This window comes from Ursus maritimus, unplaced genomic scaffold (assembly GCF_017311325.1).
Source record: "Ursus maritimus isolate PB19 unplaced genomic scaffold, ASM1731132v1 scaffold_34, whole genome shotgun sequence".
In the NCBI taxonomy this organism is placed as follows: domain Eukaryota; kingdom Metazoa; phylum Chordata; class Mammalia; order Carnivora; family Ursidae; genus Ursus; species Ursus maritimus.
Genome location: NW_024426008.1, coordinates 25,385,702 through 25,405,082, shown reverse-complemented (window position 1 = coordinate 25,405,082; position 19,381 = coordinate 25,385,702). Strand labels below are relative to the sequence as shown.

The 19,381-nt window shown below is 48.5% G+C and overlaps 1 protein-coding gene across 4 annotated transcripts; it reads right to left on the bottom strand.

The window, feature by feature from the left end:
* Positions 1 to 1,667: 1,667 nt before the first annotated feature.
* Positions 1,668 to 15,816, bottom strand: NFIL3 (nuclear factor, interleukin 3 regulated). Of its 4 annotated transcripts, none has more exons than XM_040620320.1 (2): positions 15,575 to 15,816; positions 1,668 to 3,506 (listed from the first exon to the last, which is right to left on the bottom strand). In XM_040620320.1, the coding sequence occupies exon 2, from the start codon at positions 3,352 to 3,354 to the stop codon at positions 1,966 to 1,968; it is 1,389 nt and encodes a 462-aa protein (XP_040476254.1). In that variant the 5' UTR covers positions 3,355 to 3,506; positions 15,575 to 15,816; the 3' UTR covers positions 1,668 to 1,965. The 4 variants fall into 4 exon arrangements, with proteins under 4 accessions (XP_040476254.1, XP_040476255.1, XP_040476256.1 ...); XM_040620321.1 differs by lacking the exon at positions 15,575 to 15,816 and adding an exon at positions 15,534 to 15,554; XM_040620322.1 differs by lacking the exon at positions 15,575 to 15,816 and adding an exon at positions 14,922 to 14,944.
* Between the last annotated feature and the right edge of the window lie 3,565 nt (positions 15,817 to 19,381).

The window sequence follows — 19,381 nt, the reverse complement described above, 5'->3', positions numbered from 1 at the left end:
TACGTCAACGTGTCCACCCTGTGCAACAGGGCCGTTGTCTTCGTGTTCGGACACTGTTTGTATGGACGCAACCGTCATGTACTGGGAGTTGACTCATGGCAGGCTGGAGGAGGCTAACCCCCACACACAAACCATGTACTTATGGTATTGTTTTTCTCCCCACTGTGAACTTAGACAGCATTTTTTTTTTCCGTTTAACATAGGAATCTGACTTTACAGTGTATCCCTACTGTATCCAGGTTGGGTTCATTTCACCCACTCTAGGCTGTCAAATGCTTTGGGATCCTGACCCCCATGCAATATTTTAGTCCTCCTGTGCTTTGTAACATTTGAAATGAGATGGGTTTGCCTCTGGGTCTCACCCCGTCACTGATAAAATATGAAGAGAGAAGGCCAAGGGCTGAAAAGAAAACACATTTCTCTACGAGCCGGGAGATTTTAGAGAGAAAACTAGTCACTGTGACCAAAAGGACAGAGTGGAGAGCATGTACGTGCATTATCAGCATTGCCTTTAATTCAAAGGGCCACTTTTAAAAATAAAAAGGAGTAAGCTTTTGCTCCAACTGGTCAGCCAAAAAAACCACAGCCCTGTAAATGGGATGTTACAATCGGGCCCCTTCTCGGGGGACACCATGACATACGGGCAGCCAGCAGAGTGAGGATTAAGTCACTCTGCACACGTCCTGTGAGCCTCGAGCCCCTCCACTCTCTGCAGAACAGGAAGGACATCAGTGTGGAAAGAGCTGGATCTGGAGAGGGCCTTCGTGAGGACAGCAGCTTTGGAGAAGGCCGGGCTTGACCAGCATCCGTCTGTCCCTCCCGCCCCACCTGGAGGCCAGTCCCATCCTGCAACAGAAGACATTTGGTCCCACCACACCTACTTCTACAAGCCACTGTGGACGCTGGACAAATCATCAGTAACATCTTAGCATCAACTGACTTAGAATGACGCTTTCTTCTGGGTTTCTGCATTACAATTTCTACTACAGAGCTACTATTTATATTCCTCACCGGCAAAGTGGAAAATAACAAGTCATTATGTATACTCAGACTATACATACTGGAATGGGATAGCTGATGTGTTCTTTGAAATTTTGGAAACTAAATAAAAATGGAATTTCACTAGCTTAATTCCCTAGACTGTTCTAGTCAAGAACTGTTAAGATTTAGAATAACGTAAGAGTGACTTCATCCTTAGTCTTTAGACACTCTTTTAAAAGAACCTCTAATTAATAAAGTGGGTCAGTGACTCAACTGTCCACATGAATGTGTCATACTCAAAAAAGAGATGACCCAAGAGAGGCTGATGCCAGACAACTTGGATTTTTCTACTTAAAAAAACCCCAAAAACCAAAACCAAACAAACACAGAAAACTTAAGCTTAAAGAAAAATAGATAATGGGGAGTAATTCAGTAAATTAGTCTCAAATGCAAGAAAAGTCATTGTTATTTTTTTGCCCTCTCTTTGGACAGTTTCCAAACTTACTATATAGCCCGGGCCAAACTAGAAGAAAAACAAATTATGTGCTGAACTTACATTTCGGCTTTCCCTAATGCAGGGGAGAAAACCCCCAAAAGAGTAAAACACGGAATATTTTAATATCCACTTTTGGAACTTAAATTGCTTCTTCTTCTCCATAAAATCAAGTGCAATGGAGCAGAAGTTCTGTGTTTGTCACCAATCCTTTATTGAAACTGGTAACTGACACGCTTTATAATAGAACAACAAAAATAATGTTCAATATATACAGTCTTTGCATGGACTATCTGACTATACACAAGGCAGAGTGATAACACGATCTAATTTCCATAATAATTTGTGCACGAAAAGACACCCAGCAGACAATGTGTGAACATTACAGTGGAATGACATCACGGGTCCAGTGAAAATTCAGCCTAATACAAAACGTACTCATCTATTGCAAATGACGGCTTTCTAAACACCCAGAGCTTTTCAGTAGTAATTCACCCAGAGTCCGAAGCAGAGATTTGGTGCGTGGCTATGAGTCTCTTCAGTGAAACCACCTCTGCAGATAAGTTTGCTATCCCCTGCTTCAGAAACAAATTCTCTGGGTCAGACACTTTGTAGCCACTGTCTTGCATTTCCACAACTCCAGTTTTGAAGCTATTCTGAGTTTTGCCATTAAGTTCTTTTTGATGCCAGTGTTCCGATTTGAGAGACCAATCTTGAATGTTAGTCACCTGCACTGAAAAAGGGGTGAGGGCAGAATGGACCATACTTGGGGCAGTATGCCTCTCGAGTTCGAAATGTCTCTTGGGCGTCCCCTCGACAGGCGAGGACGGTTTGGGCGTGGCGTCAAACTCGTGATCGAACGCTTCCACTTTGATCTGCATGGCTTTGGCTTTAATGCGGAGCTTGTGCGGCAAGGCGGAGGAGCTGACTTCTGGAACCTTCACCACAGCGGCGTGGACGCGTGGGAGCCCCACGGGAGAGTGCATGGGGCCCTTGGGAACCTGTTGCTCATCCTCCCCGTCGGATGACTTCCCCACCGCGCCCTCGTCCGTCTCCGACGTCCTGGGGGAGTTGCTGGAGGACCGGGCGGCCTGCAGCAGCGGGGGAGAGTGGGAGCAGCCGGGGAACGCGGTCCCCATGAGCTTCTGATACACGGAGGCCCGGTAGGCGCCCCGCTCGTCGCCGGGCTCCCTCGCGTAGCTCTCCAGTTCCACCGGCTCTTGCTTGATGGCCTGGAACTTGCTCTCGGGGCTCCCGCAGCCACCCCGCGCAGCCCCGTCCTGCGAATGTTCCAGCGAGGACACTTCGGAAACGTCGGACAGGGAGGCCTGCGGGGAATGCTTGATGACAGAAATGCAGCCGCTCGTCACCATCGAGGGCTCGTGCTCATCCACAAAGCCGCTGGCGCTGGACTTGGACGCCTGGTAGTCTTGGAAGTACACAGCGGTAGAGTGACTGAGTTTCTGAATCTCCTGGGCATAGGCTGTGGAGCTAATTAAACCAAACTTTAATTTTAGGGAGAGCAGCTCAGCTTTTAAAGTGGCATTTTCTTCTCCCAGGGCAATCAGTTTGTTCTCCAAAACCAGGTCATTCAGTCGACGCTTCTCCCGAGACCTCTTCGCGGCTTCGTTATTTTTCCGCCTCTTTTCCCAATACATGGCATCCTTCTTTTCATCGGGAATGAATTCCCGTTTCCTCCGACATGCGGAAGACTTGCTCTTCCCCACGCTGCCTTCATTCAGAAGCAGCTCCTCACCCGCCGTCATGTCTTCCGAGACCTCGGTCAGCGCGGAGTTCAGCACCATCATCCTGTCCACACCGCTGCCAGCATCCAGGGACGCCTGCTCCTTCTTGATGGTCTGCATTTTTCTCAGCTGCATCAGAATCAGGACAGATGCCTTCCCCAGTATTCACAAATGCTTTAAAAACTGCAGTGTAAGAGCCATCAATATTCTCTCTTCCGTTCTGCTGTCCGGAACGAATCTCTCCGGTCCTCTTACTGAATGGAGTAGGGGTCTTCCTCCTAGGTTCCCTGCAATACAGGAAAAGAACGTTATCCATTTGGTAAATATTTTTTGCCAGTTATGCACGAGGAGCCGCGCTAAGCACGTACAGTATACAGGTCTGAACGAGACGTAGCCCTTCCCTTCAAAGAGGCTGCCATCTGGAAAAGGAGATAGGGGCCCAAATGCCTATGCTGTAAGTTGTAGAGGACAAATCCCTGGCGAGACCTCTCAGCGGAGTGCCACGTGGTCCTGGACACTGGGAGCAAAACCACACGTGTGCCCGGGGAGAAGGTGGTTTCAGGAGCAGGAATATACGCCGTGAATGTGGGGGTGGGGGGGGCACATGGAGACAAGACGTCCCAGGAAGGAAATGAAAGATCGCCTCTGGTTGGTTAAGTTTTAAACAGTCCTTGCATATCGTGGTGCCTCTGAATAATTTTAGATGACGTTTGTATCACTACGGAGCAAACAAGCTCACACCTTCAAAGGCACTTTGCCAGGTAAACTCTCATACCCGTATACAAATTCTGCAATTACGTGGAATAAAATACACTCTAAAGCTGAATCTGTAGTTTCACAGAAATGAAAATAAAAGCCACACAAATGACTGAGTCGTCATTGTTTGGACCGGACTCTAATGTGGACACACACCTGTCCGTCACAGCCCTGGCCGCATTCTGCCAGGTGGCTCAGCACACCTGTGCGCACAGCAGTCCTCTCAATGAGCCATCTCTTCTGATGCGTCTGTGCTATGACGTTAGATATGTTCCTTCTTTTCTCTGGTTCCTTCAAATTGATTTACCAAATATCCACTTAAGATTGAAGCACCCCAGGTGCTGGCTTTCTTTTTTGGTCCTGAAAAGTCTGCCCCAATAGATTTCATTTATGCAGTGGTTTGGGACTAAAATAAACAGTTACTATTCAAAGGGACTCTTTCTTTTTAAGTACAGTACATTCTTGAAACTTAAAATTATTTTAAACCCAGAGAATGTAATTATGGAAAGCATTTCTTTCCATTTTACTAATTAGTTTCGAACAGAATATTAAAAAAAAAAACCCTCAAAAATAGAACCATCAGCTAGCTTCCTTTTCCACTGATGAGATATTTATAATCTGAATTTGGCTTGACATGAGGTAATAAACCCATATTAGATTCCAATAACAACCTTTTTGTGGTGGTTTTTGGATCCAACTGTGTTTCTCGCTGGGCTTCTCCGCCTGATTTCCCAGTAGGTACTACTTTCATAAGGGAGACCACCGTTCTTTCAGTGCTTTCTGCATACGGCACTCTCTCCTGCCACATTAAAAAGATTGAATGTTTTTGTTTTACGTCACTCCCCCTTTCTTGTGCATAGTTTTGTAATGACTAATGAAGGGAAGTTTAATTTTATCAGCTGGAAAAGCCTGCTGGCTTCTTGTGCCTTTTCCAGAAGGAACAGAAGAAATGATGTAGTAATTTCAGGATCATAAAGAATAAGGTTTAATGCCACATTTTTGTCCATAAAGCTGAGCCAACATGGAAACAGTCAGTTGCGACTTAGTGAAACCCGTGATTAATAATACCAAGTTTCTGTTTGTTTTTGATAACACGACGTGAAGGCAAGGAGTCTGCAGCGGCAGGCAGTGACGGTATAAAAAGGGCATCTTTCTATAGTACAACAACAATGCTTTCTATATTCCCACTCAGGTTTCGTCTTCTGACACGAAAACCCACTTTTCCTCTACATATCAATGGACTCTTCGCTGCTAGTAAATATTTCTGTTCCCCAGCTCGGTCACGTCCCCACCACTAAAATCAACTGAGTGTTGAAGCAAAGAGTCAAACTTCAGCAGCAGGAGAACAATGGCACTGATCTTTTTGGGGGGTGCCCTTCAAACCTCCACCAGCTCCTCAAGTACTACTGCTCTTGTAAACATCATATAGTTTCTTGAACACTATTCTTTCGGATACATTTTCCACCAGAGACTCACTCTCTCCCCTGCATTATAAAATGTGTCCCCTCCTTTTAAAAAAAAGTCACATTCCTTTTACCTTTGCCTCCCCACTGAGTTTTCACAGTTACGCTTTTCAAATGCCCCACCATTCTGCCTTAGTGACTCTTACTAAACTTTTCCTTATTTCATCATTTCTTACCCATTTTCATCATTTCAAATCTACCAGGGGGTTGGGACTTTTCAGCCTCCTGGTCTGAAGGCTGCATATGCCAGGAGTCTGGCCGAGTGAGGCGGGCAGCCCTCACCCACGCTGCGTCAAGGACACTGTCCCACTCCATCTGATGAAAATACCCTTCTTGTCTTAGCATCTCTTTGAATCCTCTCTTCTCACCGTCGACGTACTACGTGTCCACTCTGTCATCTCTAGAACTTCCTCGGTACTTTCAAAACCTACAGGAAGTCTCTTTCCTTTTTCATCTTCTTCCGGTGTGAATTTTACTACATGTATTAGAATCTGGGAATCTTCCCTCATCTGTAAATATTGTCTCTCTGACTCACTGGCAAATCACCACCTACTATCTTAAGAGCATCTTCTGTAATATTTTTTATCAAATAATCTTGCAGTGTTGGAAAAAAGTTTATGGTGTGTGAGATCATGCAGAGAGAGGTGTTGATTCGTATGCTATCTTTCTGCAGGTTTGTTTTGTATATCCAGCTAGTCTGCAATTTTCTTCAGGGTGCAAAGTATTGTCTTTGTGTCCTGGCAACACACTGAACATAGAGGTGCCCAGCAGTTGATTGGTAGTCACTCATTTGCCTTATCTAAGAGAGTTTTGTAAATGAAACACTTTCTGATAGTTTTTTTTTAACACACTGTTATTATGTAAATTCTAAAAAAAAGACATTTTACTTGTTAACAGAGAGCTTCTCTTATTCATTAATTGATTTATTCAACACAATACGGAGCGCCTACTGTGGACCAGGCACTGAGCCAGACTGGGGGCACATACAGAGGGAGGGAAAACCCCACTCAAGAGTCAAGGAACTCGTAGTCTCCTGCAGGAGCCAGACTGCAGAACCCAGCGCTAGGGGAGGCATGCGTGACGGCGCCGTGACGTGGGGACCGGGTCACACAGCTTGTTTCTTGGTCTGGTGACAACACCACAAGCAATCCCAACAGGTGCCACTTACTGGACACTTACTACACAGTAGAAACCATGATCCTGGCATCTCCTGTGTTCGTTACCCTCACAATAACGGTTTTCAAAACAGAAAAGGCTCGGAGTTCAGCGACTTGCCCAGTGCCCCCAGGTGGCTACGCAGCAGAGCTCAGACTCCCGCCCAGACCCCAGGGCAGTTCCCCTACCAGCACCCTCCCCAATGCTTGCAGGGGTTGTTCTGGTGCGCACCCAGTTCCTCTTCTGGATCACTCCCATTTCTGAGTAATACGCACCCACTTGCTAAGCTACCTTGGGGGCAGGAAGGCACCATTAGATGCGGCCAGAACTTCCCTAAAGCAACAAAGGTACCACCCGGAACTTTCTCCAGCCTCTTCGGCAGCTGTTTTATATCCCGAAAGTATTTAATGAATTGCAAAAACATTCAAAACTCTCGTCTCTGCTAAAATTTTAATCTCCTGGCAATCCTACATGCTAAAATAGGGGAAAAGAAAAACTAGAGCTGGAGACACTATCGCCTATGATTTTTTTGGTACAAAACCAAAATGTATCCATTTCCAACATGGAGGGGAGGTGGGCAGTTGAAACACAGAGAGACTGAGTGACTTTCCCCAGATTACACAGCGCTGAGGGCAGAGATGGGCCTTAGAAGCTAGTCGTGTCCCCTGACAGTGAACTTACCGGAAGTGCTAAGGTGGCTTACACGGCCTTCTAACACATCGGAGTTTATGCTCAACTAATGACTTTAATACAAACGCCAGTGATCTCCCTCTGGATTGATTTAACACCCACAGCACCTCAGCGTCACGCTCTCGGGCCGCCACCAGCGCTGGGCTGCAGCCACCCCTTCGATTTCCGTTCTCGAGTAACTGAGCCTTACTGCCAGTTCTGTGACGCTGGCATGTTCAGTGTGCTCAGCCTCATCACCCCCATTAGACAGTAGGGCTGCTTCATAAGAACATGAATAAAAGAGAAATCGAAGAGCAGGAGACACCGCATTCCAGCCGACGTGTCTTCCCGTCCCTAACGTGGGTGCGCTGTCTCTAATACATGCTTTTTCATAGTACGTTATACTACTTCCACAGGCGGGAGTTAGGTTTTGTAAACGCTGGGCTGTAATGTGTATTCAAGTCAGAGGACCTAAACGTGATCTTTAATTAAGATTAAAATTTGGTTTAAAAAAGTCTAAAAAAGAATAAAAGTTCACAACATGAATTCTCCACCAAATTCTTCCTCAAGGAGTGACGTGGTTACTTGTGCTCACGGACACAGACCTGTGCCTGCCCGGCCTCAGCACACCTCTCAGAAGAACCACGGCCGGCAAATCGAACTTTCCCAAACAAGAAGGACCACTTTGTCTCAAGCATCTAAAATCCTACCAACAGTTTAGACGTTAAACAGTCTACCATAAGAAAATTTTGTTATTGATGCTCTCTTTAAAGGGGAAGTCTTCTTGCAAATAGCTTCTATCACATATCTTGATTTAAAAATTCTGTCTACACAAGATGAGATACTATTTGATGGGCGCCATGTTTTGGAAGCATTTTTTAAGTAGAACTCTCTCACTGTCCTCCACTCTCTGGATGTGTCGTTCATTTCCTCTCAGAGGCACAGCAGAGATACCATTAAAGAAAAAAAAAATCATTTTATGTTAAATTGTAAACTCTCTCTCCACTAAGCAGACGGATGCTTGTTTTTGAGACACTTGTCATTTCGGTGAAAAATAAATAAAGTTAATCAACTCACAACTCTTTAAACTATTAAAACTAGCAAAATGTCAACCTACATTTCTCGCGGTAGGGTTAACAATCAATGACATGATCGTTTCAGTGAAAAGCTTTACTTCTTTTCACGGATACGAATAAAACCCAGTACTTAAAAGCAGAGCTAGAACAGAAAAGGAGTACACACGCGCAGGCAAGGGGGCCGTGGGGGGTGAGAAACCTCAGAGGGCACTGAAGCCGCAAGGGGATTTTCTAATCAGGCTGAAAAATTAAAGACTTCTATTTTTTTTTTAAGTAATCTCTATGCCCAGCGTGGGGCTGGAACTCACAAACCCAAGATCAAGACACATGACTTGATCACAGACAAACTCTACCGACTGAGCCAGCCAGGGGCCCCAAAACTATGTTAAACTTCTCTAATTGCCAATGAAGTGCCTCCCGTTCAAGAATATAAGCCTATCGGGGCGCCTGGGTGGCACAGCGGTTAAGCGTCTGCCTTCGGCTCAGTGCGTGATCCCGGCGTTGTGCGATCAAGCCCCACATCAGGCTCCTCCGCTATGAGCCTGCTTCTTCCTCTCCCACTCCCCCTGCTTGTGTTCCCTCTCTCGCTGGCTGTCTCTCTCTGTCAAATAAATAAATAAATAATCTTTAAAAAAAAAAAAAAGAATATAAGTCTATCTCTAGAAACAAAGACGTTAACCCTAATGTTAGAGAGAAATGTGTACATGAGCCCTATACGAACACACACACACACACACACACACACACACACAGTGATTCTCATGCTTTGCCAAATCTGTCCTATCATAGCAACAAATTAACCTACTTTTTCTAATTGGGCGCATTTGTAAATAAATGTGTCAGAATCTGATCAAGTTTATGCTATGTGAAAATATTTCAAGTTTCTTGTTCTCTCATCCTCAACAAAGGACCACTTAAAAATTAGATTCAATCTTAACAAATACGACAACATTGCATTTGGTGACAGCACTGCTATAACTTCAGGAACTGAAGTATGAACGGTATAACTTGACACTCTTGTATAAAAGAGGCCAGTGTTTGTAACCTACAGCGCAGGATGGAAATATTCGGAAGACTGTGTGCGGGAAGCGCAGAGATGTTCACACATACAGCTGCACGGCTGGAGAACCAAAGACCAAACACACCCTCACTGAACAGGGAGAGGAATGGGGGGTAAAGCATTTTTTAAAAGCTGCAGTCACTTCCAAATGGGGACCACTCGTTTCCTTGCTACTTCCAAAGATAACGTATGAGTCTGACAACTAATCTGAGATCCTAAGGGACGCCAACAATCGCGAAGTAACTGTCGCAGGAAATTCTGCCATGGGTTCACACCAGCAGAGCATGTGCAGCACGCAGAATGGTGGCAGAAATGGTGTGGGTGTAGGGCTGGGGGGGGCACGGAAAGTTCTCGAATGTTTTTAGGTACACTGAAGAAACACTCCAGTTCTCCTCAGCTTGACTTTTTGATTTCTTCTTTTTAATTTCACTTTCTTGCCCAGTGAGCAGATGATTACAAATGTCATTTGCTTTACTACATGCCTTATGAATAAGATGGGTTTTTTAAAAAATGTTTTCATGTTTACTTGAAGGCTACTGAATTGCCCATTAAGACCATTGGAGATTTAAAATGATAAAAGACACCATGTTCTGATAACTAAAGGCTTATAATACAAAGATTGTTCTGATTCCAATGAAATTGAGTCCTCAAAGCACAGATTATTATGAATGGCATCTAGAAAATCCCCACTAAACTTTCTTATCATAAAAACAAGCTTAAGCTCTCTAATTAAAACCCTATGAGAAATGGTATTTTTTTTTAAAGAGTATTTTTTTTTTAACTACAGGAAAGTTATTTGCGAAGAAATTTGAGAGGTAATTGGGGGTAGTGGTAATACAAATTCATTTTGAAACCGAAAAACTCTTATGTAATGTCTGTGATCAAAGGTCAACGTCTTTCGACATTCTCAATGAGTCTGATCTGGATAAAAATCAACTCAAATACAATTTAGGAAAATAACAGGATATCAAACAATGTGTTAATGCTGTGAAATACTGGCACACCTCACAAAACCCAGAAATGCATATTAAAGGAGCTTCAATTGCATTGTTTCTGTCATATTTTGAATCGAATCCCAAGTGTGCTCTCATTCCCTCAATACAAATTAAAAATAAACAACTCCTCACAGCATCAGTGCCATCTGGATTACAATGGAAATAATGAAGTATGTGTGATTTTAGCTCGGGTAAAAATAAAGCCGAGGCAATATGACTGCACCTTTTCCATTCCATGCGGCAATCACATTCACTTCGTGGAGCTGGGAGCTGACTACGGACCAAGGCAAGGTCAACTAGAAATATCCACTCCGTGGGTGAGTCAGGCAGTTGCTCAACACGGGAAAGCGCTCTAACAAAGGGTTTTTAATTTTCAGGTTGTTGCATCACACTGATGTTATAATTGCACTTCGCAAAGATAAGCCTTTAACACAGAAAAGGAAATTGTTTCAAAGACGACAGTAAGCTAGCATTCACACTCTGGGGAGGGAGAGAGACTGGGGGGGTGTTACTAGCACAGCCCATCCCCCCCCCTTCCCGTTTTCAGGCTGGTGGTCTGGGCTGCTAATCCGTCTCTCTGTGCCTCCACTCCCTCACCTGTAAATTGGGGATGGGGCTAGAACGCAACACAGTGCCAGGCACACGCAGGCTAAGAGGCTAGGAAGTACGAGCTCTTCATTTCATTTCTGAAGACTGAGCCGCATCAAGGCAACGAGGATGGTGAGTGCCAGGGCTTTCGAGCCTCTCCGATTCTTAGGGAGGTGCGGCAGGTAGAAAGCTCAACCAGATGAAATGTTGTGTATTAATCAACGGGCCAAAACACATCAGCAGTTTCACGGGGCACGGCCTTCGCTGTCAACCACACAGGCTGCACACGCTCCTCGCAGAGGGCTCATCGGTGCGGTCTAACCAGCCTTGGCTGGTCTCAGGCCATAGAAGTGTAGATGGGGATGATCTGGCCAAGGAAAACCGTCACAGAGAGGTCAAAGGAACTGGAAAAAGCCAGGGCTGTGTGGCACTTGTTACATCATTCCGGCCACCACCAACTGTGTTCCTACCAACACTTCCCCAAAACATTAACCCAGTGATTAGGGAGGCTCCAGAACACTGTCACGAATTCACTTCAAACTTACATTACCACTGGACGCAATGGCACACAGTTTTGAGAAGAAAAGAAAAATAATCATTATTAGAAAAATGTATCCGAAGAATGATTTTTAATTATAGTCTTAACTCAAACTTCAGTCCTTATTATTATTGGACAGAGATTTAGGCAGAGAAAAATGAAGGTGAATACTTTTATTTAAAAAAAATTGGTTCCTGATGAATTGTATGGAAACGGTTTACTGAGCTCCTCACAACTACCCACCTCGAAGGGTCATATTCCCTCAGTTTACCCTGGACACCAGCGGAGATCACAGCTGCTCCCAAAAATCACAGGCTGGGGCTTGGGACCCAGCTCTTCTGAGCCTGAACTCTTAGGACTCCGCCAGAGCTGGTCCCTAACTACTGACAGTGGCCTGGAGCTCAAGAGAGAAACTGATTTAGGGGCACGGATGTAGGATGTGATCCCACAGAAATCAACTTTTCAACAAAGCAGACTGCCGGAGAACACCTGTGATGTCGCCCTGAATTCACTGCAGACCAGTTGCTGAGCACACTCTCAGAAGTCTTTATGCCAGGATGAAAGTACTGTAGTCTTACAGTAAGACAGCGGCGTCTACGTGGGCGTTTTGATTTTTGTTTTATTTTGAACTCGGGGGATTCAAGTTCTTTCTACTCTAGCCTTTGACCGCATGAAGTAAAGGTTCAAAAAAAAAAAAATACATCAACTCGACTAGCCACAGTCAAGCCGGGGAGCTCCTTTCCATCACCACCAATGCTGGAGCGCCCCCACCCCCAATGTCTGTGGTCTGTTGACATTTGGAGGTTTTCTTAGTCTTTCTCACTTCACGAATCAAGAAGCGCTTGGCTCCGAAATACAATGAGGACTCCAGGAACAAAGGTGTCCGCGGTGCTCAGAAGCTCACCGGGCAAAAGGCAGGAGGCAGGCCGCTAGAGCTGCCGAGCCGCCCGGCTGCCCTCTCCTTGCGCCTCGCCCTGGGCGCCTGTCGCTCCTCCCCATCTCCCCTCCCATTCCTCCCCGGCTCCGCTCCTCTCCCCTCCCTCGGCCGGGCGAACCCAGAGCGCACCCGCACTCCCCGGCCCAGGTCCCTCCGCGCCCCCGGCGCGGCGCCTCACCGGGACCCGCCCCCGCCGGGTGGGCGGCGCAGCGGGGCCTCGGCGCTGCCAGGACCCCCTCGCCAGAACAAAGGAATGTGGGGAGGGGGCGAGGAGGCGCGCAGGCCGCCGTGCGGCTCCTGCCCAAGCACCGCCCAAGGCGCTCCCGGGTCCTGACCCTAGGCCCCCACGCGCCGCCCCCACCTCCCAGCCCCCTGCCTCCGTCCCCCAAGGCCCCGCCGGCGGGAGGGGCGGGCCCCTGGAGGTCGCGATCGGAAGGGGACGCTACGTGTTCCCCAGCAGGCCTGGAGCTCCCTGACCAAGCTCCAAAGTAGGTCGGGGTCTGACACCGGGGTGGGGGGGTGGGGGGCTGGAGCAATATTAGCTTGTTGGAAAGCAACTGCAATTACTTGGGGTAATATAATTTGTTCCAGGGCTGAATGTCTATAATACCTCCCCCCCAAAAAAACCCAAACCCTGCTCTTTAGTAATTTAAATGTTACGTCAGGGAAAAAAAATCTGGCATATACAAACCGTCATATACATATATTCACACATAATTACACTACCTAAGAGTGCCGGAAGAAATTTAAAATCTGGGTACATTATATATTCATATATACTCACAGGAATAAAACTAGGGTATCTACACAAAAATGCAATCCACTAACCTATATCTGTTTCCCATAAATCATACCTGGTCTGGAGAAAAAAATAAATACCCACGATGTGAAATAAATACTTGTGACCTCATTCCCTGTTGTTATTTACAAAAGCCAAGACCAGAAGATGACACTTGGCCATCCCCTGCTGTTCTCAGGGAACACAGCACTTTCCTAAAGTGTCTTTTATAAAGATAAATGGGAGTCAGCATCCAGCAAATCACCGGGCTCTGCGAAATGCCTTCCTAAAAATACAATCTTATCAAAGGTCTCCGAAGGCTCCGTGGAGTTAAAACTACAGCAAATGGCCTTGAACTTGTATTTGCACACAGCCCTGGAGAAAACACCAGAAATAGCGCTGCGAGGCCACAATTGTTAAAATGTGATAGGGCTAAATTTAGAAGAACGCACATTTCATTTAGGGCAAAAGACACACATTCGGCAGCGTGAGCTAACTCAATGCTTTACCCGGTTGTCTACTTTCCTGTTTAAAATATTCTTTAAAAAAAAAAAACTGTTACAGTGACATTTTAAAGGCTGAGATTGTCCTACTTTCTTTGTAGCAAGATTATAAAATCACGTAATTAGCTCCCGCTTCCTATGCTGACTGCCAGCAAATTCGGCAGTTACATAATGCAACATTTCCAGGAAACTATTATGTGATCTGTCTTGTGTCTGAAAAAGCAATGACAATAAGGTGAGAAAAAGGGCTGATGGAATGGAATGCGTGAAAATCAAGAAGGTAGGGAGGTAAACGCCACAATGGTTCGTCCCAGATTTAAAAATAATAGCTCAGGACACCTAAGGGGCAAACCCCGGGAGTATCCAAGATCCGAATACAACCCGAGGAATTCATGTTTTGTAGGACTCTTGAGAAATAGATCTTTTTATTTGGGACGTAGTATAGATGTAAATAACGCTCTAATATCCAACGCTGCGCTAAAATTTCCAAATCATTGCACCCGTCCGCGCACATTCCCACATCTGCCCGTAACCCTAGCCAATATTTCACGGTGGACAGATTATGCAATCTGCGCAAGGACAAATCCCACAACCTTCCCGGGCGCTGGTAACACACGCTGACGACAAACAGGGTGGAAGACGTCTGTGCAGACACAGCCCCTGACACAAACAAACGCCGCGCACGCATTCTCGGAATGCCGTCACGGTTCACGCTACCAACGCTCTTTCTCAACAAGAAAATCAAGACTAGTCCCATTTACTCAGCCCCCTCCGCTCCCTTCTCCTCCCCCGCCGCCAGCCCCGCAGAAGGGACGAGAAAGGAGGGAGCGCTGCCCTTCCCGCTCGAGATGGCTCAGCCTCCCCGGCGCTCTCCTCCACCAAAACATCAATTTTCCTGAAATCAGGAGACATTATGCAACAGCAGCGGGGGGGAGCGCAAGCCAGCCCGGACTACGTGCCGGCGCGAGGGCGCTGCAATCAAAGCAGCCACCTTAAGGTGGCGAGTCCCCTCCTGACAAGGCAGCAAAAGTTTATGTAATGAATGCCCCGCGCACACTCGCCGCCGCCGGCCAGCCCCGCGCACAGTCCGGCCCGCGCCCCGCGCCCCGCGCCCGCCGGCCGCGCGCCCCGGGAGCGGGCGGTAGGGGGCGCCGGCCGGGCTGGGGTGAGGCGGCAGCGCTTACCGTGTTCCTGCTTCCGGGACGGCGAGCCCGGCGGCGGGAGAGAGGCGGCGGGAGCGGCCACGGCTGGGTGGGGCTTCGGGCCGGGCCCTCCGGGCGGCGGCGGCGGGGGCGGCGGCGAGGGCGCGCGCGGAGGCGGCGGCGCGCCGGGTCCGCGGGCGCCGTGGCCGCGCCGGAGATGTGTTAGTAGGTCAGTTCCGAGCGCCGCGCTACGTCGCTGCCCGCCAGCCTGGTGGTGACGGGCGGCTGCGGCCCCAATCGCCGACGCCTGCACCTCGCTCCCCGGCCGCCGCCAATGGTGCGCCGGCCGGCGGCTCATGGCCGCCCCCGGCCTGCTCCCCCTCCCCGCCCGCTCTGCTTCCTCCTCGCCGCCGCCGCCGCCGGCGTCCCTCCCCGGCTGCGGCCAGCGCCGCCGCCCGAGCGCGGCGAGGATCCGCGCCCCGCGCCCTGCGCCCAGCTCTAGGGTTGCGCAACGGCCGGCGCCGCCGCCGCTACCGCGGTGAGCTGGGGAGGGGCCCTAGCCCCCCCCCCCTTGCCGTCCAGCTCTCCCACCAATGCCTTCGCCCTCCCGTCGCCGCGGTGCCTCCGGGAGCCCGGCAATCCGCGCTCACTCACAGGCGCTTTTTGTCTCCCCGAGCAAGCAGCGGCGGGACTACCTGTTGCCAACCGAGTACCCGGCCGAGGGCCCCGGGCTGCGGCGACCCGGGCGTGGCACGGACCTCCGCCTGCCCCTCCCCGCACCCTCGCGGGAGGACCCCTCCTCCTTGGTGGGCGAAGGGGGGAAATGTGAGGGGGGCGCTGGCGAGCTGCCAGCGCTCGGGGCGGGCGGCCGTGGGGAGGAGGACTGGCTGCCGGTTGGAGCCCCGCGGTGCTGCGTAGGCAGCTATTACAATGCCCCCGCGCGTCTCTCCGGGGAGCGCGACGGCCCGGAGCGGGGAGAGAAAGCGCAACACACAAACACCGCCCCCTGCACAATTAGGGCGAAGATGACGGATGCAAAGTTGTTGCGTAATAGGACTGGGAAATGAGGCTCGCTGAGGTCCATCTGCCCCCGGCCACGCGCAGAGGTGGCCGCCGCGGGTGCGCCCGGCCAGTACGCCCGCTCGCGCGCGCTGCTGGGGCTGGACGCGGCCGCGCGGGGTCTCTTCCGGTGATCTCGGCGCTAGCGGCTCCTTAGTGTCATTTCTGCCCCTAATTGGATGCGGTTGTCTTCTCCCCTAAATTCCCGGGCTACGTAAGAGACGTAAAGAAACGGGAGAAATGGCACCTCGCGGCGTGTTCTTCAGGCATCGCGCGCTGCAGGCTGTAAAGGCACGTGGCACACACATAGCGCGTTTACAGAATGAAAGAGAGAGCCAGCGAGTCTGCCTTTGCGAAGGGAGCCATATTCCTTACAGTGACGCACAGACTTGCCCAAATAGGGGATGTGGCAGGTGGGGATGGACCTCTTGCTCTGCTTAGACTATGCAGGAGCTGGACTGACTGCCGTCTGTAACTTTCCATTCTTTTCCCCATGACACATTTTTTTAAGACAAATTTGAACCAAACCCCGAAGTAAAGGGAAGAGTAGACTGAACCCCCAGCTACTATCGCCTATGCCAGTCATCAGTAGAAAATCTGCTACGTGTGTCTTTCCGTCTTCCCCGTTCTCACATGACACAGTAGTAATAAGAACCCAAAGAGTGATGTTTAAAAATGTTTATGACTTATCACCTGGTTTTTGGAAAGCCTCACACTTCAAACCGTTCTTCAGGGACAATACTGTGGTTCAGAACACACACTATTCACAATTCATCTGGTAAAGTGTAGGTTTCCCAACAAGGCCCTGACAATTTGGGCATGCAATATGGGTTTTAATATCTTTGCCAAATCCACTGTCCCGGCGCTCACCTATTCAAGCAGCACATCTGTCTATGGCTTTTGAGTCTGCCCCTTCTATTAGGCATTTATTCCAACAGAGTTGACTCTGTTGAAAATAAGTCTTGATTTTGGCTTATAATTTCCACTTCTCTCATTTTTTACTATCATGTTTCCTTTTTCCAAACCCTCACAATGCCCATTAGAGTTTGAAAACCTCACTTAGATGAAATGAAAATGATATCCATAAGTCAGTTACCTTTTCAGGGTTAGAAATGCAGCTAATTCCTAGAAATCCAGAGCCGCAGAGCTCCCCTACCCCACACCTACAACATGTTCTCCACATTGTTCTGATTTTTTAATTAATTGCATGGAATTCCGAGGTTGTTGCAGAATAAGTAGTGAATGATTTCATAGAAGGACAACTTGAAATGGAAGAAAAGTAGGTAACGTGATTGGAGTCACCCCAGACAATGATGGTGGTGGTGGGGGGGTTCTCTGAACTCGGAAACTGTTACTTTATGCTGAATTTTGAAACCTGATTACTGGAGGGCGGGCTCTAAAGTGTGCCTGTATCGTATCTGTGCATATCTTGTTGCCATCCTACTTGGAAATCAGATGAAGTACAAGAGATGTCTGTGATACCAACTTAGAAAGTAACTCTTTAGCTCCTCCTGGTGATTGGGAAACCACTGAGCAATACAATGACGGATCTGTCCCCATTACCCAAGAGGTAGTGTGTCTGATAGTGTATGCAGAACATTCACAGAATAGGCAAGCACTTGCAGAGTAAGTACAAGTCAATGGAGCATAAACCCGAGACACTGGAAACAAATTACTCAGGGTGGGGAGGCTTCTAGGAAGACGTCAGCCTGACAGTAGAGCAGGGCTGTGACCAGGTCCCTGATAGGAGGAGGAGGAAGGGGGTTCTGGTTGAAGCATGAAGTCAGAACTTCCTTACTCTCAGCCCCTGTCAGTGCGTGGGGTGGAGGATGCCCGGGAGGAGGAGGCACGGGCTCTGATTGGGACTACGGGCAAAAGACAGTCCGTCACAATCAGCTACTTCTGATTACATTCCCACTATACTTTCTGGTTAAGCAAATATAAGGAGAGCGGAATGACTACAAGTGTGGCTTCTCCTTCCTGAGCTGGAGAGTGCCTTACAACTGCAGAACATTTCAAGTTAGAAGATCCCCGAGGGGCCGTGTCTCCAGAGCTCTTTCTTCGGGGCCTCATCAGGCAGAGGTAGCAACAATCTTGGATACGTATGGAGACTTGAGGTTAGCTGTACGGGCCTGTGGCTGCAGGAGAGCCACACACCATGCTTCAGCCCTCGTGGGTCGTTGCTGCACAGGACAGATTTCCAGGGGCTCCAGGCTCCAGTTTTTCAAAAGACAGTAGACATCAAAAAAATAATATTTTTTTTTTGGTAAAATATCCTGATTTTTCAGGGTTGGCAAGCAATTGGTCAAAAAAAGAAAAGACCCCGCAGCTTGGCAAGCTGGACGCTGGGCAGGCTGTGCCCCCTGACTGAGAATGCTACGGAGATGCCCAGGGGAGGGGCCATTGCAGGGCAGAAGGAAGTCAGGCTCCCAGCCTGGTGACCCAGCTTGGACAGCTCCACCTTACCTGTTCCACATCGTGGCTTCTGGATTTCTTCCAGAAACTATCCATCATTAGAAACCCTTTAGCCACCACTGGGGCCCCAGAGCCAGGCTCGGGGCTCCTGAGGCCAGGACCACAGTCTTCCCGCTGCACTGTGCTTACGGACGGTCTGGTGTCCATCCTGTAAACTTCATGAACAGGGGCTGCACAGTTTCTAGGAATTCAGGGGTTCTCGTTTTGTTTTGTGTTTGGGTTAGGCTTTCAACAGGGAGCCAGTGTGGCAGCGATCGCAGCTGCTTGTCACCCACAGAAGGCCTGCCCACACCCGTCAGTATGCGATTTATGCTGGTATTTTGCTGTGACCTAATGAGTCATTGAATGTTTAGGCAGAAACTTCCTGGAATGGGTATTTCTTTCTTTCATGCTTGCTCTCTGTTTTATTTGTACACTTTATGCCATTTCCAGTCATTAGGCTTGCTCCTGTCCTTCCCTGGGCCTTCTCTTTCCACCTTCTGCTTGTGTTGACCTTTATTCTTTTGTGTTTTCTTCTCCTGATTTATTTGATCTGTTTTGTTTGTTGTTTGTTTTTTCCCAGCATGCAAGGAGGTGTAGGGGAAATGTGGGGGGGTCTCAGGGAGTGGGGCAGAGAAGGAGAAAGAGAGGGAGAGAATCTTAAGCAGGCTCCACACTAAGCACAGAGCCTGTCACGGGGCTCAATCCCACGACCCTGAGATCATGACCTGAGCCCATCAAGAGTCAGACCCTTAACCAACTGAGCCACCCAGGCACGCCTTATTCGATGAATTCTTAGTTTTTCCTTTGGCCTTTCCCCAGTCACCAAATCCTCACTGGTCCTCTGGGTTCCTTCCTCTACCAAGCTTCTACCTCACTGTCTTGCCCCCTGCCTATCCCAGCCACAACCCAGACATTGTGAGGGTTTAGAATTTCCTCTCTGCCTTTCCTAGCCTCTGCCACCTGGTTCCATCCACAGTTCCATTATC